The sequence below is a fragment of the Emys orbicularis genome, chromosome 2 (genome assembly GCF_028017835.1).
Source record: "Emys orbicularis isolate rEmyOrb1 chromosome 2, rEmyOrb1.hap1, whole genome shotgun sequence".
Taxonomy (NCBI): domain Eukaryota; kingdom Metazoa; phylum Chordata; order Testudines; family Emydidae; genus Emys; species Emys orbicularis.
Genome location: NC_088684.1, coordinates 279,344,704 through 279,366,326, shown reverse-complemented (window position 1 = coordinate 279,366,326; position 21,623 = coordinate 279,344,704). Strand labels below are relative to the sequence as shown.

The 21,623-nt window shown below is 39.7% G+C and overlaps 1 protein-coding gene across 1 annotated transcript in view; it reads left to right on the top strand.

Annotated features, from left to right (window-relative positions):
• The window catches only part of RNF32 (ring finger protein 32), a 44,043-nt gene extending 30,013 nt beyond the window's left edge, over positions 1-14,030 (top strand). The window contains exons 8-9 of the mRNA XM_065400141.1: positions 12,776-12,943; positions 13,633-14,030. Coding sequence (XP_065256213.1) covers positions 12,776-12,943; positions 13,633-13,875 — 411 coding nt within the window. The 3' untranslated portion in view covers positions 13,876-14,030. The remainder of the gene's footprint in view (positions 1-12,775; positions 12,944-13,632) is intronic.
• The last annotated feature ends 7,593 nt before the right edge of the window (positions 14,031-21,623 follow it).

The following is a 21,623-nucleotide window of genomic DNA, read 5'->3' as shown; positions in this document are numbered from 1 at the left end:
AGATTTTAGATCTCAGGATTCAGAAGTTCAAGATGATGACATTTGCAGCTATCATCCCACCCTTTGATCTGGGGGACTATTTCATAACCCTCAACCTTCAGGATGCATACCTGCATGTTATGATACACTCTTCTCACAAGAAGTTTGTACACTTTCTAGTGGGCCAGGACTACCATCAATATTACCACCTCAGGGTGTTCTCGAAAACTATGGCAGTCGTTGCTACGCAGCTTCATCAATGGAAAGTAAACAATTTTCCATATCTTGACAATTGGCTCCTAAAGGAGCCTTGTTACACTGCAGTTCAAACTTCAGTAAACAAGGCCACCTCTGTTCACAAGGCTCAGTCTTCAATTCAACATCACAAAAGCCTTCCTCCTACCTGTACAGCGGATAGAGTTCATAGGAGACATTCTCAATGCTACAACATCCAGAGTCTGTCTACCAAGGGACAGATTCCTCAACTTGACACAACTCACTGCACAATTTCAACTAAGTCTTCAGGTCACAGTGAGATCCTGCCTCCAGCTTCTTGGGCATATGACAGTGTTGAACCTTCATCATCTTACATGCCCGTTCGCACCTGCACTCCTTCCAAACTTGGGTCAGGTGAGTCTGTACTCCTGACAGGAACAGTCTGAACAAGTTGCTCTCTGTCCCTTGTCACATGTTAGTCTCTCTCGACTGGTGGAAGAATGTGGACAAGGTGTGTTCATGGGTTCCTTTTAACCATCCCTCTCCCACCTTTACAGTAGTTTCTGATGCATCTATCCTTGGATGGGGAGCTCACCTACAGGATCATACTGCACAGGATGGGTGCACTGCCCAAAAGTCCACCCTTCATGTCAGTATCTCAGAATTCAGGGCCATAAGATATGCCTGCCAGCACTTCTTTCCTATGATAGACAATCCATTCACATAATGATAGACAACAGGGCCAGGATGTACTGTATAAATTGATTGTTATGGCGGGGGTGGGGCAAGATTTCCCTCCCTCTGTTCAGATGCCATGATGATATGGAATTGGTGCATAGCTTGCCACGTCCTTCTCTCAGCAGTCTGTCTGCCTGGCTTTCAAAACATGATAGCCAACGTCCTCCACAGACATTTCACTCAGGATTGCAAGTGAGAAGTCAACAAATCCACACTCAGACAGATTACTCACCTGGGGATTTCCAGCGATAGATCTCTTCGCCACCACTGTTAGCTGGAGCTGCGTGAACTTCTGCTCGAGGGGAGGTCTGGGCCATCATTCCTTGTGAGATGCCTTTCTCCTCTCATGGTCAAAGAACTTTCTATATGCCTTTCTTCCAGTGCCGCTAATCCTCATGGTCCCAAAAGTCAAACAAGACAGAGCCACGGTCATCTTGATTGCACCAAATTGGCTGATTCCCTTACATTTTCCAGCTCTCTTCTTGGACGGTCATCAAGCCTACCATTGACCCCCTCCCCTGAAAGTTCTCTCGCAGGATTTTAGGAGTGTTCTTAACCCCAACCTCAAAACTTTATGACTCAAAGCCTGGTAGCTGGATGACTGTCAGAGACACAGCTCTCCTGTTCTAGTGAGGTTCAGAAGGTCCTGCTTAACAGTAGAATGGAGTCCACAGAAAAACTTACCATTAGAAATGGAAAATATTTGAGCACTGCTGTACTCACTGACACCTATGTTCTTCCGATTCTCCCATTTTCACCTTGAAGGAGGTCTTTCATTGAGCTGCATTAAAGTTGATCTGTCAGCTATCTCTGGGGATTTGATACCTGAAAAGGGGTTCCAAAGAGGATGGATCTAGACTGTTCTCAGTGGTACCTGATGACAGAACAAGGAGTAATGGTCTCAAGTTGCAGTGAGGGAGGTTTAGGTTGGATATTAGGAAAAACTTTTTCACTAGGAGGGTGGTGAAGCACTGGCATGGGTTAACTAGGGAGGTGGTGGAATCTCCTTCCTTAGAGGTTTTTAAGGTCAGGCTTGACAAAGCTCTGGCTGGGATGATTTAGTTGGGGATTGGTCCTGCTTTGAGCAGGGGGTTGGACTAGATGACCTCCTGAGGTCCCTTCCAACCCTGATATTCTATGATTCTATGATCTCAGCTGTGGAAGGTTTCTTGGTGTTTGCTCACCCTGCAACTTCTAGATTTATCAAAGGGTTATCAAACCTTTTTCCGCAGGTCAGGAAGCCCACTTGAACCTAGGTCTCACTTCTTTAATGAAACCTCCCTTTGAACCAGTGACTACCTGTACACATTTACACCTTTCCATGCAAACTGCCTTTTTTAGCATCCATTACTTCTGCTCAAAGAGTTGGTGAGCTAGGAGCTCTGATGGCTGACCTCCCCATCCCCATAGACTGTTTTCTTCAAAGATAAGGTGTGCCTCTGACTACATCTGCATCCTTCCCTAAAGTCAGTTCAGACTTTTGTGTAAATCAAAATATTCATTTCGCTGTATTTCATCCTAAACCCCATCAGATGAGGGAAGATGCTGCCTTCCATACCTTAGATGTTAGGAGGGCACTGGCATACTATTTGTACAGACTAGATCCTTCTGAGCTTCTATGACAGTATTTGTATCTCTTGCAGACAGAGCTAAAGGAACACCAGTGTAACCCAGAGACCTTCTAAATGGGTTTCCACCTGTATCTTCTCCTTCTGTGAAGCTGCAAACTTATCATAGCACATTCGATTAAGTCTCAGTCCACATCAATTGCTCTGCTAAAAGATGTCCTTGTAGTGGAAATAGGCAGAGTTGCTACATGGGCTTCAGTCTACACTTTCTCCAGATACTATGCCTAGTTAACACTTCTCAGGCAGATGTTGTCTTTGGTTCTGCAAATAGTTCTATATCGAGTTACAAAGCTCCCACCTCCTTCAGAAGGCACTGCTAGGAAGTCAACTCAAGTGAAGCACCCATAGGGACACCCCTTGAAGAAAGAGAGAGGTTACTTATCTTGTACAGTAATTGGAGTTTTCAAGATGTGTGTTCATATGGGTGCTCCACTACCCACCCTCCTTGCCCCCTGCTTTGGAGTGTTGTCTCTGTGGGACTTTGTGGTAAAGAAGTTAATTAAGGACAGTTTATCCATTGCAATCCTATATACCCTCAGTACAGAGCATAAGGATAGGTACATGTGCAGACTGAGTGAACACTGCTGCCAAAAATCTCTGATTAAAGTAACATGGGGTGCATGTGCACCTCAAGAGGAGCTCCCGTAGGGGGACACATCTCTTAGAACTCCAGATACTGTATAGGGCAATTAACCTCTATCTTGGGAGCTAGGACACTGGAGTGAATCTGGCTCACTGGAAGTAGCCAGCTAAAAAGAGCCCGGGAAGTTTCCACTTTCAGCCCTTCCCAGTTTTCCCTCTTCCCTTGTCGCAAGTGACAGGCAGCTCAGCCCAACTCTCCAGATTAGTCAGTGACAAATATCCATCTAACACCTCCCCAACAGCCACCAATGAAGCCACAATTCCCTATAAGCTGCCAAGCACCTCTGAGTTACAAGGACCTCAACCTGCCTCATGCCCCCTCCCCCCGCAGCTTAACTACACACAGAAACCAATGTAGTTAAACTGGTGCAAACCCCTGTGTAGACACTCATATGTGGTGCAAACTAAATTGATGTGTCAGGTTTAAACCAACATAAGATCATCCACACACTGTTGTACCAGTTTAACTAAACTGATTTAAAAGCCCACACCTTTAGCTAAATGGGTAAAAGTGTGTGTGCAGTCTAGGTTTTACTGTTGCTCTGTCTTCTTTTCCCTAACACAGTTTGTTATACTTACTTGTTGCATCTCATTAGGGTGTAAGCTCTTTGGGAGCAGGGACTACATCTTCCTGTGTGTTTTGTTCAGCCTTTAGCATAATGGAGCATCAGTCATGGTTGGAGCCTTTGGGCCCTACTGCAACAAAAATACTTCTCAACCTTAAAAATCTGACAATTGAATGTTTACTGCAGGCCTTTGTAACTGTTACAAAACCTGCAGGATGGAACTAAAGAGAACTAGCTTTACTTTTTAAAGAGACCTTAAGGTCTCATTTAAATTTAGTTTTGGGAGAAATGGAAGGTTTGGTAGATAGAAACTATCCTCTTCAGATACTAGGTGGGGGGGGGGGGCATGTAAATACCTTGATAGATTTTCTTTAAAGATTAACTGTTATACCCCAGAATATTAACTTGTCTCCTTTCTAATAAGTGTCCCACAGTCCTGATCCCCAAAATGCCACAGTTTTGGAAGCTAAGTCCCAGGATGCTGAACACTTAAATGTGCCATCTCACATGTCTGCTAAGAGGTTTAGAGTTGATTTAACTCTTTGCAGATTGATTTTTCCATAAGAAATGTGTACTGTCACCTATGGTCGAGGCCAGGAGGGTAGGGATTCAAGAGTATTGGACACTTTACAAGGACACCAAGAACATCCAGAGTCCTCATTTATTAATAAACATTTTGGAAGGAATACACTAACTTCAAACTTTGAGTCTTACACCAATTATTAGAGACTAGGATGAGCCCTAATGTGGGGGAAGGGGCAGGGGAGAAGGCAGCTTTTTCCACATCTGCCTACTGCAGTGTTCTTACACCTTCCTCTGAAGCATCCAATACTGGCTACTGTCAGAGGCTGGATACTGAACTAGATGGACTTTGGGTCTGACCCAGTATGGCAATTCCTATGCATTCCCCAATATACAAATCAGTACACCAAATGCAAGTATAATGATCATGATACTACCTGAACCTGCCACTACAAAAGGCCAACCTACTGCACCTCCTTGGCTTCTTATCTCTTCTCCCTCTTTCCTGCTTTGGTTTTTGAATCAGTTCTTGCTGGTGATTTGGAATCACCTTTTTTATTTTAAATGCCACTTAAAGAAACTTGACACAATAAGGAAGACATCAGGATTATGACAGGAAACAAGGGCAGTAGCACTCTCAAGAAGCATGTATGTCATAACACTGGTTAATATTTAAACAAAATAGTTTATATCCAGCCTTGTTTTAATTTCAAACCCATTTTAAAAAAGCAAAATGGGAAATGTGTAATACTTGAACACTGGGGCTTTATACTGCTAATTTCACTGTTGCTGTTGAGCATCGTGATGCTGTTGAAAGATTCAGAAATGGCAGCTTCAATTACAAATATTTTCAAGGCTAGCTCACAGTTTTAGGCAATGATTCTCGACACATGGAACTTCATGAACCTGCACTGAACAGTATGGCGGCAACTTTTCTTCTTTCTGTTCAGACACGTGGATAACACATACTGATTTGGATTGCCCAGGTCTGAATGTGTTTAGAGAATATAAATCACAATCAAGGGATGCACACTCATTTTTCTTAGTTCTCTTCTCTGTGGCTTTCAAATGAGAATTGGTTTTCTCCACTTTTAGCTTTCATACCTTTGTTTAGTGTCAGTTTGTTAATAAAACACTTGGGTAATATAGCAATCCATTTCCAGATGGGAAAAAGCTTTTCTAAAATGCATTTCTCCTCTCATAAACTTGTGTCATGCTCTTAAAATGTCACTCCCCGGCTGCTAACAGAACTGAACAGTGGTACAATTAAGAGATTGGGGGTTAGCAAGTAGATTTTTTTAAAATATAGACCTACTTCCTTTGGCAAGCCCACAAAGGTCAAATGTCTAGTTTTGCAGTCTTAAACAATTGCCATAGAATTAGAACGTAGGCCTGAAATATCTTTGTTAAGAAGAGTGTATTTTATTTGTCTGATGGAGATACAGTAGCCCTTATTATACTAATCCATTAAAGTTCTTACTAATTTAGATCAAAGGGAATATGAAAGGTCACAGAAACCAAGCTATGTAACTTTTTAGCATCGGTGTGTACAAAAAACAAAGTGTTGCCTAGAATGCAGTGTGTTCGGTAGTGAATTTCTTTGATCCTTATCTATAAAGTCTGCTTGCATAAGTCATTTAATTGAGGTATGATCTTTTATTGCTGCAATTAAATCTTTTCAAATGCATTGCATTGTCTCCAGTTTAAGTAAAAGTCCTGACCATTGTTTGGGAAGCTAGGTAAGTCATTTGTAAATCTGTGTGGTTGACTTTAGTTTCCTTTCCCCCCCTCCACATGATTTCTCCCAACAATTTTAATTTAAACCTCACCAAACAGTATAATGGTCCTGGAGTTTGTTTAGTCGTTTGACTTCCTTTATCACATGGTGATGGCAAACATTCTGTTGCTAACTTGAAGTGGCTCCAAGCAGCAAGACTAGGAGGATATTAAACCAGTAAAAGCTTATCAACTGATTCATTGATATGCTGTAAACTCTAGCCTTTTCATTTTCCTTTTGAGGATTGCCATAAGTCAACACATTAGTAAACAATTTACTGACATTAAGATGGATCACTTGAGAAGGCTTCTCTGTACAGAGTTCACTAAGGTGCTTTTGTTTGCATCATTTCATTTAATCTTAGAGTTGGTGTGTTGCCTTGCAAATGATTGATGTCACTTTCCATATTGATATAAAGTATTTAGAACTCCTAGTTTGTCACACCATTCAAGCTGAAATATTTCCCTAATGACCCTATAATGAAATCACAAAAAGATACAGATTAATTACTCAAGGATCCTTTCAGACATAAGTTGTTTTGGTGTACTGAGTAGCCAATAGGCTGAGTAGCACTTTTACCTATTAATCAGTTTCAAATTTTTGAAAAGCAAAATGATCTAATAACTTGTGCATTGACACAGATCAGGATTTAGCATCAGTAACTGTGAACATAATGCTAGTATATTAACACTACCAATTCCATATTCTATAAAGGGTGCTTATCCCTTCCTATATAGACTTTAAATATTTATAGGCCTTTTAGCATAAACCTCCATTTTTAAGAGTTAGCTACATTTCTGTCTTCCAGTCCCTGATTCCACTTCCTGAGTGATGGCTTGGGCTGGAGTCATTCTGCAGAAAATCCATTGGAAACCTCAAAGCAGCATCCATGCAGGGGAACTTGCTGGATCAGTCATAAGCAAAAAAAATTTCTCCTCCGATTCTTCTATGGCCTTGGCTCAGGGAGGCCTGATGAGAGGACCCAACATCCTTTGGCTGAGTAGGGCAGGGAGAACACAAGTGTGATTTTGAGGAGCGAATGGGAGCCCTCTTACAGCTGAGTCTAACAGAGGGAAAGAGGAACAAACAGCACAGCCATCGTCAGACAAGCTCACGTACTGCTTCTCACTTCGAGTTACATGGGCTATGTGGAAAAAACTTTTGACCCACTGAGCGGCACCCTGCTGGGATTTCTGGAAGAAGCTGGCTCCTCCCCCTGCCTCTAGCTCACAGCAGCAGTATGTGCTCTCTTTACTGTCTGCTCTTCCCCAGCAGCAGCATGCCTTTCTCACATGCTCCAGTCACAGTGTGGGCTAAGGAAAGATAGGAGTAGAAACTGACACTGAGATTATACATTATAAGGTGCCATATTCTGTGTCACTTTGCTCATGTGCTCATCACAGAAACAGAGGATGAAGCAACGGTGGCTTTAAACCAGTGGTGCTCAATTAGATCTACCGATTTGAGAGTTGTATAACAAGAGGCAGGTCATTTGCGCAGAAGGCTGTCAAAAAAACCCAAACAAAAAAAACTTCAGCTGCCAAAAAATAAATCCTTGATTACAACATAAGTATTAGTGTTTCTATCTTTTAACAGAGTTTATGAATCAACATTATTACCTGTGTTTGTGGTAATCTCTAATGGGAGAGGTGACATCAATGATCTCTGGCAAGCTCTGTGAAGAGTGGTTTGTAGGAGGTCAGGGAAAGGCACATGCACGGGGGAAGATGCTCATATGTGAGGCGATCACAGTGTTGGTTTTTTAGAATGTTCATGGTAGAAAACCCAGATTCACAGACGTACATTGATCCGAACATCGTTAAAAGATAGATAGCTTGATTCTGGCTATTCTGAAACTGGTCAGCATATTTAGTCCAAAAATCACAAAGTCCCACTTCTCTGAATTTTGCCTTCAAGTTGTCTGACCTCTGGAGCTTGAAAGGCACCTTCATCAACTGAATCAAGAACGTTCTTTGCTTCAGAAGGGCAAGGTCCATTGGCAGAGGTAACAAATGGATCACGAACAAATAAAAGCAAATCCTTTAGAATTTTAAAATTCTCAAATTGCATTTTAAAATTTTTTATCAGATTTTTTTTTAGAAATTCTTGCATCATTTTCATTGACGTTTCATCTATGTGGGTAAATGCAACATCTTTCCTGTTAAGTCTGTCCAAAAGATTACAAAATTCCTCTGAAAGGCACACACTTTTTCAAACAGATTCCCGACACTGCTTGCATGGTCTTGGAGCTGCAAGTTGAGGAAATTCAAGTGACTAGTAATTTTGCACAGAAAAGCTACCTGTGACATAGAGGGGACATCATTCATAAATTCCCGGAACTCGCAAGCCTTGTTGGTCTTGTAGTTTGAAAGAAAGTCTATTATTTCTTTTTGAAGCGCACAAAACTTCTCTAACACCTGCCCCCGACTTAACCAGCGAATGTCGTCGTGCTGCAACTGGTCACTGTATTCGGCTGGAATGTCTTGTAAAAGAGCTTTAAAAAGACGATGTTGCAAGCTAGAAGTTGAGCGTGTGTAGTTCACTAATCTCATCACAGTACCCATTTTTTTTTTTCAAGTCCCCGGACAACTTACTACACAGGACAATCTCGTGAATGATGCAGTGAAGTGTATCACTACCAAATGTGAAGGAAAGCCCTTCTCTTTCCCTGTCATGGAGGGATCTCCGTCTGTAACAAGCAAGTTTACTTTCTACAGGTTTAAACCATTTTTTTTCAAAAAAGCCTTTTATCTTTTCAAAAATGATCTCTCCTGTGGTGTAGGTTTCTAATGGTATTAAGCACAAAAATTCTTCCTTGAAAATTTCACTTTCATAAAATCTAACAAACAGCGATAGCTGGGCAGCGTCACTTAAATTGTTTGATTTGTCCACTGCAAGAGAGATGTATTTGGTGTTTTTTAAATTGGAAAGCAGTGCTAACAAACAGTCCTTGTAAATTACCTCCAGTCTTCCCACTGCCCTGGAATCAAACAGTGAAACTTGCTTCACACAGTTCACAATGTCATCTTTATTTTTATCTCCGGCAGAAAGCTCCTCCAGCATTTCCATCGTGCACTCCTTCACAAGCTCGGCATGCAGGGAAGGATTTTTCTTTTTCGTTAGTACCAACATTATCCAAAGAGAAGCAGCTGTTGTTTTTTCCTGTACAGTTGCTGGTGTTGTGAGAATGACATTTGAAGTGTGATATGAAGACTTCAGATTTTCAATTTTGTCACATCTTGCAACACTGCCAGGGAGATAGGCTGAATTGAATTTACTGTGCTTTGATTTAAAGTGGCAGGCACTTCATGTTGATGACCTTACAGACCGATACAGTGGTGTGGCACATTAGACACAAAGGTTTTGTGTTTAAATGAGGTGGCATAATAAAAAGAAAATCTGCTGTCCAGTTTGGGTTAAAAGCTCAATTTTCGCTGTTGACCTGGTGACATTTACTCCCATTCACATGCACTTTTGGCTCTATTTCCATCACTGATGAAAAAATGGGCATTGTCCTAGCTCAACTGCAGCTGATGCGATTGCGAGAACTTAAGATCCAGTAAGAAGTGCTTAATTTATGCTGGGACTGAATCCCAGCACCTTTAGGCTTGGAAGTTCATATCCCCGGCTCCTCTGGGCGCCTGGCCAGTAGCTGCTGCTCTCCAGCCACCCAGCTCTGAAGACAGTAAAGGTGGCAGTATCATACCATGTCACCCAGACTTCTGCCCTGCTGCTGATGACAGCACTACCTTCAGGGCTCAGTGCCCGGCCAGCAGCCGCCGCTCTCCAGCCTTCCTGTCAGTGCTTAATTTGTGCCAGGGTTGCCCCCACAACTCTTTCATTACAAATTAAGCACTGCCAGTAAGTTATTTACTAAGGAAATCATAGGCAAATGATAGGTAGTGCATCACTGTTCATGAACTTAATTATAAACATTTTTAAGGTGAACTGGTGGGCCACACCAGAAGCCTTGGTGGGCCACATTTGGCCCGCGGGCCACCTATTGGGTATCACTGCTTTAAACTATCTATGCACTCGCCATATTCTGGTATTCTGGGCCCTGCCTGACCACCAGCAAAAGTTGAAGCAGCCTCAGGGCTGCTCTAATTTATGCTAATTTCTGATGGCCACCTGTAGGTTTCTCCTGGAAATAATTTTCTAAAGTCTGTGCCAATTTGATATTCATTGAAAGCCAGGGTAGAGCCAGGCATAATGCAGGCTGTGCAGCATAGTTCTGCCCGTGTACCGTAGAAAAACTTTCCTAAAGAATCAATCCTGGCTTAATTTCTGAACAGAGACCATGAATCATGCTGGGTAAGGGCCTACTGCTGCCACTGAAGTCAGTGAGCTTTAACATTGACTTTACTAGGAGCAGAAGCAGGTTTTATATAAAACATGGAACAAGTTAATTAAATTCTAAAACCTAGTCTTTAACAGTAATTCAGATAAAGCAAATTAAGACGCCAATAACTTTTTTTTACAATAAATGTAACTTCAGAGACTTAGCTCACTAAAACACTCAGGGCAGTATATGCACTCATAACCGGATTAAAATAAAATCTCATTAGTCCAATACATATTGTGCATCTCATTCAAAAAAGATTCACAATTTTGTCATTTAGAACTAGATGGAAATCATGTAAAATGCAAATACTGAAGGGGAGAAGGGTTTGGATTTAAAAAAAAAATTGAAGGTCAATGCACATATTTGCATGTGATGGAATTTGAAAGATCTTTTCTTAATGAAAGGACACCATGGAAGTACAGGAATAGCTTCACTAATATGCACTGTACTAGACAATCTCTGTCTCTCTCACTCACACACACACACACACTCTCTCTCAACCCCCTCTCCCGCACCTCTCAGAAAGTTTTACAAGGAGATGCTTTAAAGGGGCCTCATAGTACAATTTAAAAAAATTACGCTATTTTTCATACAACAGTGTTCTCATATCATAATTAAACCTAAACTGCAGTTGACAAATTAAATGAACAAACATATTTTATGGTTGTATCACCCTTGTTTTTTGCTATAGTGCAAAATGCAGTCAACCATAGTGGGTCTCCCAGTCCGTGTGAATTAACAGGTTTCCACTTTTCTTGCTTAAAAGGAAAAACAAACTAAAAAAATATCAAATCAAACTTCTGCACAAGACAGAAATTACCTATCCCCGCTCTTATAAAGCTTCCCATCATTTTCCTTTTTTGGGTGGCTCTAAAGTTTTTCTGTGTTTCAAAGCATTCACTTTAGCTAGAAACAATAGATTATGGAGAGATCATAGTTAAGAGTTTCATTATAAAGCTGATTTTAACATCCACACACCTCGGTAACTAATTTTGGAAGTTTAATTGACATGGAGGCTATGTGTCTGCCACTAATTCTGAAGTACACTAATGACAGTCAAAGTTTAAAAATCATGTCTTAAAATGTTAGCTAAGATTGGGATTTTATAACAAGTTATTCAGCTGGGTGCCTAACATTGAAGGTCTAATACTTACATCCTATCTTATGAATGCAATCCAATTTCAAGTCAGTATTTGCAGGGAAGTACATCTACCCCCATTCTCAAACCCCAGGCATTTAGCTGGGTCCAGCACAGGGTTATAGGTCTCCCACCATGTAACTAATAACTCGAGGTAGATCCTGTTCTGCCTACCCCTTAGGCGCCAGCTACATTTCGTCTCATCCCACAGGGAATAGAGGTTACCAATGCAGGACCTCAGTCCCTGAAGACTTCAGTTCTCCCCTTCTCCTCTAGGCACAAAGTCCACCAGTGAAATCCCAGGTCTCATTTACCTCTGGAAGCTGGCCCTTTTTATCCACACCAGCTGTAAGTTGCAATGAACTAGACAGTCTTATCTTTCCTAATATTAAATTGTCAAGTCGTACTGTGTACAACCCAACTGTGCCTCCACAATGCTACAACAGAGGCAAAAAACCTTGGCCATTGGAAAAAGTTCTTCCTGAACCCAAAAGAGGCAATCAGTCAGACCCATAGCATCCTGAAAACGTATCTCCTGCACTGCAACTTTGAAAAGCCCCGGAAGAATTTAAATAGATGTGGGAAGAAGGAACCCTTGATCCCAGCCAATGGGGGAGGGGGCAGAGAAGAGCCCCTACTCCTGCCTTGCCAAGCATGCACTCTTGCACCCCACCCCTTTAGGCACGGTCTCTCATCCATGCCAATATGACCAACAATCCCTCCTGCTGCTGTTGGGCGTAGCATTACGCACTAAAAATAATTCACCACTACTGTTTGATGCACATACTTTGGTTAGATGCCTTTAATAGTGTTAACAAAACATAGCACATGCACTTTTTAAAAAAGATTGTCACCTTTTAAAATGAAGAAAGATGAATGTGTTCTTGCGGGCTAAGAACTGTACTTTCAAACTAGCCTTGTCTTCATGTACGAGTTAAAGCCTTTAAGAGTATAAAGTAGAGACCTTTGGACAGTTAATACAAAAAAGGCAGATGTTTGTACTGTGTCCATCTTAAGTAACAATGCATGATGTTTGCACGGAGTAGTAGCATGCACTGTTTGGCCAAGGATAAAGTATTGTTTTGATAAATAAAGTTTATTTTAAAAGAATGTGTTTTCTTGATTTTTTTAGCAACTTATGAATAATTTTGAAAATTCTGTGCTGGTAGCTGTTAAACAGAATTCTGTTGTAACTGGAGGCTATTTTTTCCCCTTGTTCTTTAGTTTCAGGAGATCAGCAATCGGTTATTGAGTTCTTACGACACAAACATAGATGAGTTTTTTTCTGAAATTGATTCTTCTATAGCTGCAAGTCGAAATGTGCTTCAACAGTTGGAGGAAAAGTTTGCCCCGTTAATAAGCGAAACGGAATGGGAGAAAATACAGATGCAGGTTGGTTTCGGAGCCAGTTGAATGATGATCTCAATTCATTTTGCAACTATAGTCATTGTCAAAGCAGGAAAGTTTTTCCCAGCATATCCTCCATCCAAAAAATTCCCTGGTATCATTTGTCAATCTACACCAGTAGTTCTCAAACTGTTGTACTGGTGACCCCTTTCACATAGCAAGCCTCTGAGTGCGACCCCCCCCCCTTATAAATTAAAAACACTTTTTAATATATTTAACACCATTAGATATGCTGGATGCAAAGCGGTGTTTGGGGTGGAGGCAGACAGCTCGCGACCCCCCATGTAATAACCTCACGACCCCCTGAGGGGTCGCAACCCCCAGTTTGAGAACCCCAATCTACACGCTAAAACAATGTCTGCAAACTTTTTTTTTAAGACAGTATAGTACATTGAAGTTAAACATTTTGCTACAACTATTCTTTGGTTTATGATTACAAATAATTCCTCCTGTGTTCGATAAGAAGGAAAGTAACAGTAAAGATATTTCAGAATTATTCTGATGTGACGAGATACAGAACAGGTTTTAGTAGATTAAATATTGAAGGCCATACCACCAATTGTTACAAAATGCACTTTGAACCTTCTGGTTGTATAGGGTACTGCTGCTATGCATGCCTTCCAATGTTTAGTTATCAGTCTACAATAACTAATATTTTCTTATTTTCCCCTTAGGCATTTCGGCAAGAGATATTTGACTGCCCTATTTGCATTATGCCACTCTGTCATATCACTCATCCTCCAAATGTCTTTTCTGAGAACAGCAATAATCGGTATTCACGCCAGACTGTTCTGCTCTCTTGTTCACATATGTTTCATCAGACTTGTCTTCAAGCATTTGAAGAGTTTTCCTTGGGAGAAAGACTTGTTTGTCCCTTATGTCGCTCTTGTTATCAAAAGAAAATTCTTGAATGTTGATATAAACATGTAAACAGTCCAGAAAGAGCTGCATAATAGAATTTTTAATTGGTTTAATGATAGACAACCTCACAGATTAGATCCTTGTAAGGTCCAATGTGAGAAAAAACACTTCTCTGTGGATGCTGATGCGCATATTATAGAAATAAAAGTTAAATGGGCATTGTGCTACCATTTCTCTGACTTGTTGCTTTTCCTTGCTCTCCACATTCTTATGTGTCTTCTACTCTCTTTGCTTTCCCTTATGTTCTGTTTTCCTTCCCTGGTCTTCTCCTTTCTTTAACCTCCTCCCTCTCAGAGACATACTACCCTCTCCATCTCCTTCACCTCCCAGGATCCCTTTTTCTTTTCCCTTTCCCTGAGAACTCTTCCCTTTGACTCCTTTCTTCATTCAGTGGATTCCATCTACATACTCCCCAGTGGAGTTACTCATGTTGAACACCAGGAAAAGACAGATTCCCTTGATAGCAGCTCCCAGGCAGTTGCAAATGCCACTGATGAGTGTGGAAGGAGATGCATTACTTCAGCTCCTTTTAGCAGCTGAATGCAGCTGGGCTGGCTCCTGTCCTTTAATGGCTGGAAGCCACATTACAAGCTCTACTATAGGCAAATGGAAAGTAGTGCAAAATAGCCCTACTGCAAATGTGGCTGAGTGGTCCCCATAAAGGAACAAAATGGTTCAGGAACTTGTCATGACAGTGGGACCAACTAATATTGTCTAGGTTTAGAAGAGACCAAAATGCATTTAAAACCTTTCAGTTGTGGACTGTTACTCTTGAACTTTGAGTTAAGGCCTAAAATCCCTTGATCAATGTCATGCACCCAGGAGAGCCTGAAAGCTAAACTTTTGTTAAAATGTTTCAGATGCTTTAGGAAACTGATTCACAATGCCGAAAATGCTTGTAGACTGCCCATATTTAAATTAGAATTGTTTCGTGTCAAAGGTTACCAAAAACTACTATTGATAGCCTGTGTATTTTTCCATTAACTAAAAACTAAAATTAGGATACAGGCATGTAAAAGGCATGGGTTTGCTTTTTGATGGTTTTGCTATATGTTTGTCCTTTGCTTTATTTGTGCTCCATCTTTTGGTCCAAAGGGTGTAAAGCCTACTGAACCTATCAGGATCTCTGCTACTCCCCTATGATACTCTGAACTTCAACAAATGGCTTGTGTTAGACGCTCTCAAGCTCTTTACACACATTAAGCCACCCTCCTACAATGAGGTGGCCTACATATATTGTAGAGGAGTAAATTGTGAGGCATGGAGAAACATCTTACAAAGACTCAAAAGTCCATTGTTTATTTTTAATACAAATGTTGACCAAAAAAAAGCACATTGTAAATCAATCACAGTTTGACTTTATTGAAAACAGAGTTTAAAAAAATCTTGCTAAAAACACACAAATTGTGACACTTCAAATAAAGCAAAAAGATACCAAATCTACTCCTTTTCACTATTGCATTGTGAAATTCAAACCATCTACAAAGGCAGTTTTCATATAGTTTTGTAACACTGCAAGGTAACCACAATTGAAAATTTTATAAAGCACACGTTTTCAGATGACCTAAATTAAATTTACCTCAAGGATTGGGTGGGGAGGATGCATCTGCTACAGATTGGTAACAATTACTTTAGTGCTAAAAACATCTTTCAGCCATATTTTGCTTTCAAGAGACGAGGATGCCCACATACCAAAGGTTTTAGTTAACTAAATTTCTGCAAAGACAGACCTACGTTGGTGATATTGGAATGAAAGAGCCTGAACCTGCCTGAGGAAAAATGCCCACTAATTAGCTGAATCTGCCATTGCACTACCATCCGTGCGGATATCGCGTCTCTAATGCAGAAAAGGTGGGATTTTTATGACCATGTCATCTAACCCTCCTCAGAACATGTCTAGACAACAAAGTTAGAAGAATGCTGGTGGCAGTCTGAGCCGTGGGTATCCTCCCACTCATGGTAGTGCAACTGGGTTTTTGCTTTTTAAAAAAGCTTAGCATAGACAAGCCCATTGAGTTCAATGGGTGTTTTGCCTGAGTTGGGAATGCAGGATTAGGCTCCAAATCATTATTGCATGTAGATAGAGGAACCTAAACACACTGTATTTTTAGTTTGTGTATATGTATTGCTGTATTGCTCACAGGCTACAATTTTAAATCCACAATCCTAACATATCTTCATTTTCTAAATTTCTATACCAATTGGAACCAGATAAGACAAAATATTTTAAGGTTACCTTTAAAAACTGGGAAATGGTTGAATTTTTTGTCCACAACTTTTTAATTGTACTTGAAACCGGAAGATTTTGGGTAACTTTTCTAAACTGGGGAAATGCATTAGTGTTAGAAAACATGTTTCAATTAGCATGATGTTAAACAGAATTTTGCCCATAAGCTTTTTAGCACGGCCATCTTATCCACACTAAAAGCAATGTCATGTTTAACCTCATGCTGTCTGAAATGTGTTAGTTTGCATGTTTTCTACATTTTCTCCAATATAGACAAAGGCCAAACTACACACACACAGCATCACTCACTTTTTGGCTTCTAATGGGTAATTAAGGGAACACAACAACAACACAAAGTACAGAATAAAACCCTTCATTTCTTGGTGCCATAGTACGTTTGGCTTGGTAATCACAACTGTAAAGAGCTGCTATATATTGATGCAACAACAGATTCATTTTTTATCTCCAGTGAGGTGAGGCATATTCATTAAAAAAGGGCATATTAAGTGCCCAGTCTTTATTTTAATGGAATTCTATGGTGACAACTGAAGACAGTACTGGTATTTCCATAGTATAAATACTTATGCTAAGAAACCTCATATGGGACTACTGGGGGAGCAGATGGGTATTAAATAAAATCAAAGCTGACGTCCTGAGCTTTCATTCCTTGAAGCAAATGGAAGTGATGAGTGCATGGGATATGCAGGCTAGAGTCCTAATCATGAAGGAAACCTTATAATTACCTTTAAAAAGTTACTTTGTGTACAAATTATATTTAATGAAAGAAATAGAAGAGCAGCATGTTGAGATGATTGGTACAAATATCTAGAAATACAGCATAATTATGTTATTTAAAGACATTTTATATAGATACACACAGATTTTACAAACTTCTCTGTAGACATCTGAACCGTTTTCAAAAATTGAGGTCTCATAAAGTTTCAATTTTGATCAGATACAACTTTTAGATCGCTCTGGTCCAAATATGTTGGGCTGAGATCATCAGCGTTTACTGATATTACATTTGTTAAAGGATTTCTCTTTTATTACCCTTCAGCCATTTTGCCCAGCTGGAATCAACCTGTAGTATAGTTGAAACAATCAAAGACATTTTTGGTCTCAAATTTAAAGCTAACAAATATAAATCTGAATTATTAATCAAAGTGGCTAATAAAGTGGCTATTAGGAAAAGTCCATGAATGAACAATGAATTAGGCAAGCAAAGGCTGTACAGAATTTAAGATCCTATTTCACCTTTCCTATTTTTAATTAAAAAAACAACTTTGCTACTAAAACATGCAGCTATTCTTACAATTCATAGATTACTGTAATTGAAACCAAAGCCACTGTTCTCTTGTAAAATGCCTTGCAACCATACGTAGATGGTTATTTTGTGACATTTTCTGCAATTCCATTTAACTTAAACACCTGTTTATTATAAGTTAAGGGCCATAGGTTGACATGTACTATTAAGTCTTCAGCTTTTATTTTTGATTAATCTGTAAAAGAAAGTACAGCAAGAAAGTCTTTAGTAGGATTGGAAAGTGTTCTAGAAAACAATGGATTTCACGTTTAGACTGCCTGCTAATTAGCACAGGTGTAATTTGATTTCTATATTTGGAGGAGCAGCTCCACTCAGGCCAATGGGGCCTCGTGTGTGTGTGGGGGGAATTCCACACCTGCCTGGGACTTGCAGTTTGGGGGAGGGGGGCAATGCTCCCCATTCCCCCCTCCGAACTATGCCCTTGCTAATTAGTACCATTATACATCATACATCCGAGTTCTGTTTAGATTCACTCGTTCTCTTATTTCCCATCTTGTCTATCCAGGCAAAGGTGAAAAATCTTATGTTTGAAGTACATATTGATGACAGTTTGAAGCCACTGAATGACAGGAAATACTTAAGTACATGAAAAGGAAAAGGGAGTCAAAATGTTAAGTTTTAAGAATGCAGGGCCCAATCCAGAAGAAAGTATCATCTGATTCATAAGTTCCATGTACCTAATGGAAATGTGGGCTTCTGTTACATGAAAACTCTGTTTTGGAGGTCAACCAGGAAGAGGTAAAAAGACCATTCACATTGTCATCACTGGTAATGTAGAAGGTACCAAAACCCTGTAAAAGTGTTTACAACTATTTTGTAGCTTGTTGCCCTACAAAAAGGTCAGGCTCAGTACCAGTCCACCTCCCGATAGTATTGCCACAGGATACTCTTTCCTACAAGTATATCAGGGTCCTCAAATTTTAATCATAATGTGGAACATGTAAGAGATCGTCTCATGGACAATGTGCCCTCGTGTTTACTACTACACAGACCGCATCTCTCCCATTCATAATCATACGACATCCCAGAGGCAAATGCTGCAGTTTTTCACATGGAAGAGTATAGTAGGAAAATATTTAAAATATTTGTAGTCTTTTAAATGAAGGGCAGCAGCTGGAAGTGACTAGCCAGCACCATGGGACAAGCCAGCTCCTCATGGACCACAGTTCAAAACCTCTAGATAGCCGTTAGTAACTGCAGGGTGTACAGTCCTCAGCTTCAGTCAAGTCAAAGTCTGGAGTTGTGTGGCAGGGGAGAAGGACAAGCCAAAGACTGACACAAAGGGAGTTCCACAACTTCCTATATGCTGGAGTTGGAGATTTGTTTAAGAAAAAAAAAGGGGGAGGGGCAGACGTGGATGTGGTGAGGGTTTCTCATAATTTGCTGAAAGCCAATATATTCCAGGGCTCTGGAGTCAGCATCAGAACACCGTGGACATCAGCTGTTTACTCTGTGCATCCTTGCTGAATGTGATGCACTTAAAGCAGAGCTTGAAGTAACTCGGTTAATATTCATCTACAAAGAGAACATCAGCGCCTTAAAAAAGCACTTTTCTGCCAGTGGCACATTTAATCAGTATATTTGCACACTTATTCAATACCAGAGGTAGTCTGATTTATATGCTACTCTAAGGCTAATGCCACATTTATTTTAGTATCTGTAAATGCTGGCTTTTTTGACAAGAATATCCCTCACAACATTATCAATGACTATAAGACCTTATTTTGACATTTGAAAAAGCCAGGGATCACAGTGTTAAAAGTATCTAATTCGTTTGTCCAAACAAGATGAAGTATATCTATTTATTTATTTATTTAAATTAACCGTATTGGTCCTAATTATGCACGTAAAATCACTTGATATGAATTACACTACTTACTGTATGTTTTAAAAACAGCATGCTATAGTTTCATCTGAGCATGTGTAAGATACAAGAAAAGATTCAGTGATACTCTTTGTGCTTAATACTTTGCAATGAGATGGCTATTTAGAACACAATAGCAACAAGACTGAATTGCCTAAAACAGATACATCCATTGCTTTCTGCAAAACTCTTGCCAATTTGGGCTAAAGGGTATCATGTTATACTTATGAAATTCAAGGAAAAAATAGTACAGACTGAGAGCAAGTGGCCTTAAATCCTTATGTTTCTTTTGGAACAGGAAGGGCTAGGGTTATATTTTATGACTAAATGGTTTATTCTAGGTCCCCCACAATACCACAGGGAAGACATCAACCTAATGTATGTGAACATTGGCAGAGACTCAGCCAATCACATATTTGATATAAAAATTCATCTTGAAAACTTGACCTTCTCTCCATTTCTCATGTGTGCTGTGATGTATATTCCGTAAATAAGGACTGCCTTACCCGGGTCTAATTTAGACTGTAGATTCTTCAGGGCAGGGACCACCTCTTCTCTGGTTTGTACAGCATGAAGCACACAGGAGACACTCTAAGCTGTATATGATTACAAGAGGCTTCGGGAGCATGGAGGATTAATACTCCCACAGCTCCTATGGTTGGTGATATTTTTAAAGCTTTAATATGGTACTTCTGAACCAAAACACAAAATAATTTCTTGTTAAATTCTTTAATTTCTATTACACTAAAACAGTCAACTGTGTAAAAGATATTGGAGAAACAGGGCCAACAACAAACACCATTACAATCTGTAAACAAAGTTTCCTATGAATCCAAAAATCGTTACTTCTAAAGTAACATCATACCAGTTTAATTTTTACCTTAAAAGGTAAATACTGAAGATGTGCTTACACTTAAAAATCCCACCATATTACAACAATTCTGCCATTGTGCATTGAATATTGTGTTACCAACACAGGAGAAAGCCAAGAGGTGGCTAACTTAAGACACTTAATTCACAGACCAAAAATGTATCTTGTTTATCAGATAGGAGCATCTCTGTGCTTTAGCCTCATAAAAAATGAGGCAGATGTTGATGTCACCAAGAGGTACAGACCACCTGACTACATGAGACAAAACACTGGAAGTGCACTGTCAATATCCATTAATGACTTCTCCATTGCTTCTGTGTAAATGAATTTACGCTTCTGTGAATACATGACCAAGGTGTTATATTTATGTTTGAAAGTAGCACTGTATCTGTAAAAAGTTTGCATATAGAATGTCAGTTTCGGGACATTTAATGTAGACAGTGTCACAATACAAAAAGTAGACGTTAAGACACTGTCAGCAGCTACAGAAAGGTTGGATTTTCTCTGAAGATTAATCCACTGTAAGAACCACACTTAACCTAAACTTTTGCCTTCTTTCCAGTAAACAGTGTCTTTATCTAAGTACTCTTTTTAACTAATACATATCTGTGACTCTAAGATTCAAAGCACAACCCAATAAAAGGAGTGCAATCAGTATACTGCAGTGTTTGTTTTGGGAGAGAAAGAAATACTAAGACAAGCGGGAAAACACTGCAAGTCTCTTTTTTTTTTGCCTACATACTATAACTTGTATTCTTACTATTTGTGAACCTATCTAATGGAGCTTGCCTCCAGACAACTCACTCGCTAAACACAATCCATTTTGGGGAATTGTATATAAGCATGGTGAATTGTTTGACTTTTTTTTTTTATTTTCTTGGATTATTGACAGAACACACACCCCCTCAAAAAAAAAAATCAGTTTCTGCTGTGGACTCACTACTGGTTGAAGGGTGAAGATCAAAATTAAGGCAGATATCATCCAGAACTTGAGTAGAAATTTTTGTTTTTTGATCTTTATGCAGACAATCTCATCAGGGGATCTGAGCAAAAAATCTTACTGAGGCAACTACCTTAAAGTCACAATGTAACAGAAAGCTGGAATATGTTTTATAAAATTAACTAACCCTATCATATGTCACAGTTTACCACACTCCTAGTGGGGATATGGTACAATTATAGTCATATTATCATTTCCAAAGATAAATAGTGGATAATTATATTATCATTCTTTACACTTCTAATGCATAAGCCCATACATTCTCAACAGATACAAGGAGTCAATGCCTTTACTTATAAATCTTCTAATGTTTATAATGTGAATCCATATTCTTTTTTCTTTTCTTTTTTTAAGTAATTTAGGTGTTATCTGTTCTTGTTTGGAACTTTGCCTCAATGGAGAGAAAAATAATTTCTGCTGTCCAAAAACTCAACAATAAATGTAAGCAACAGAAAAAG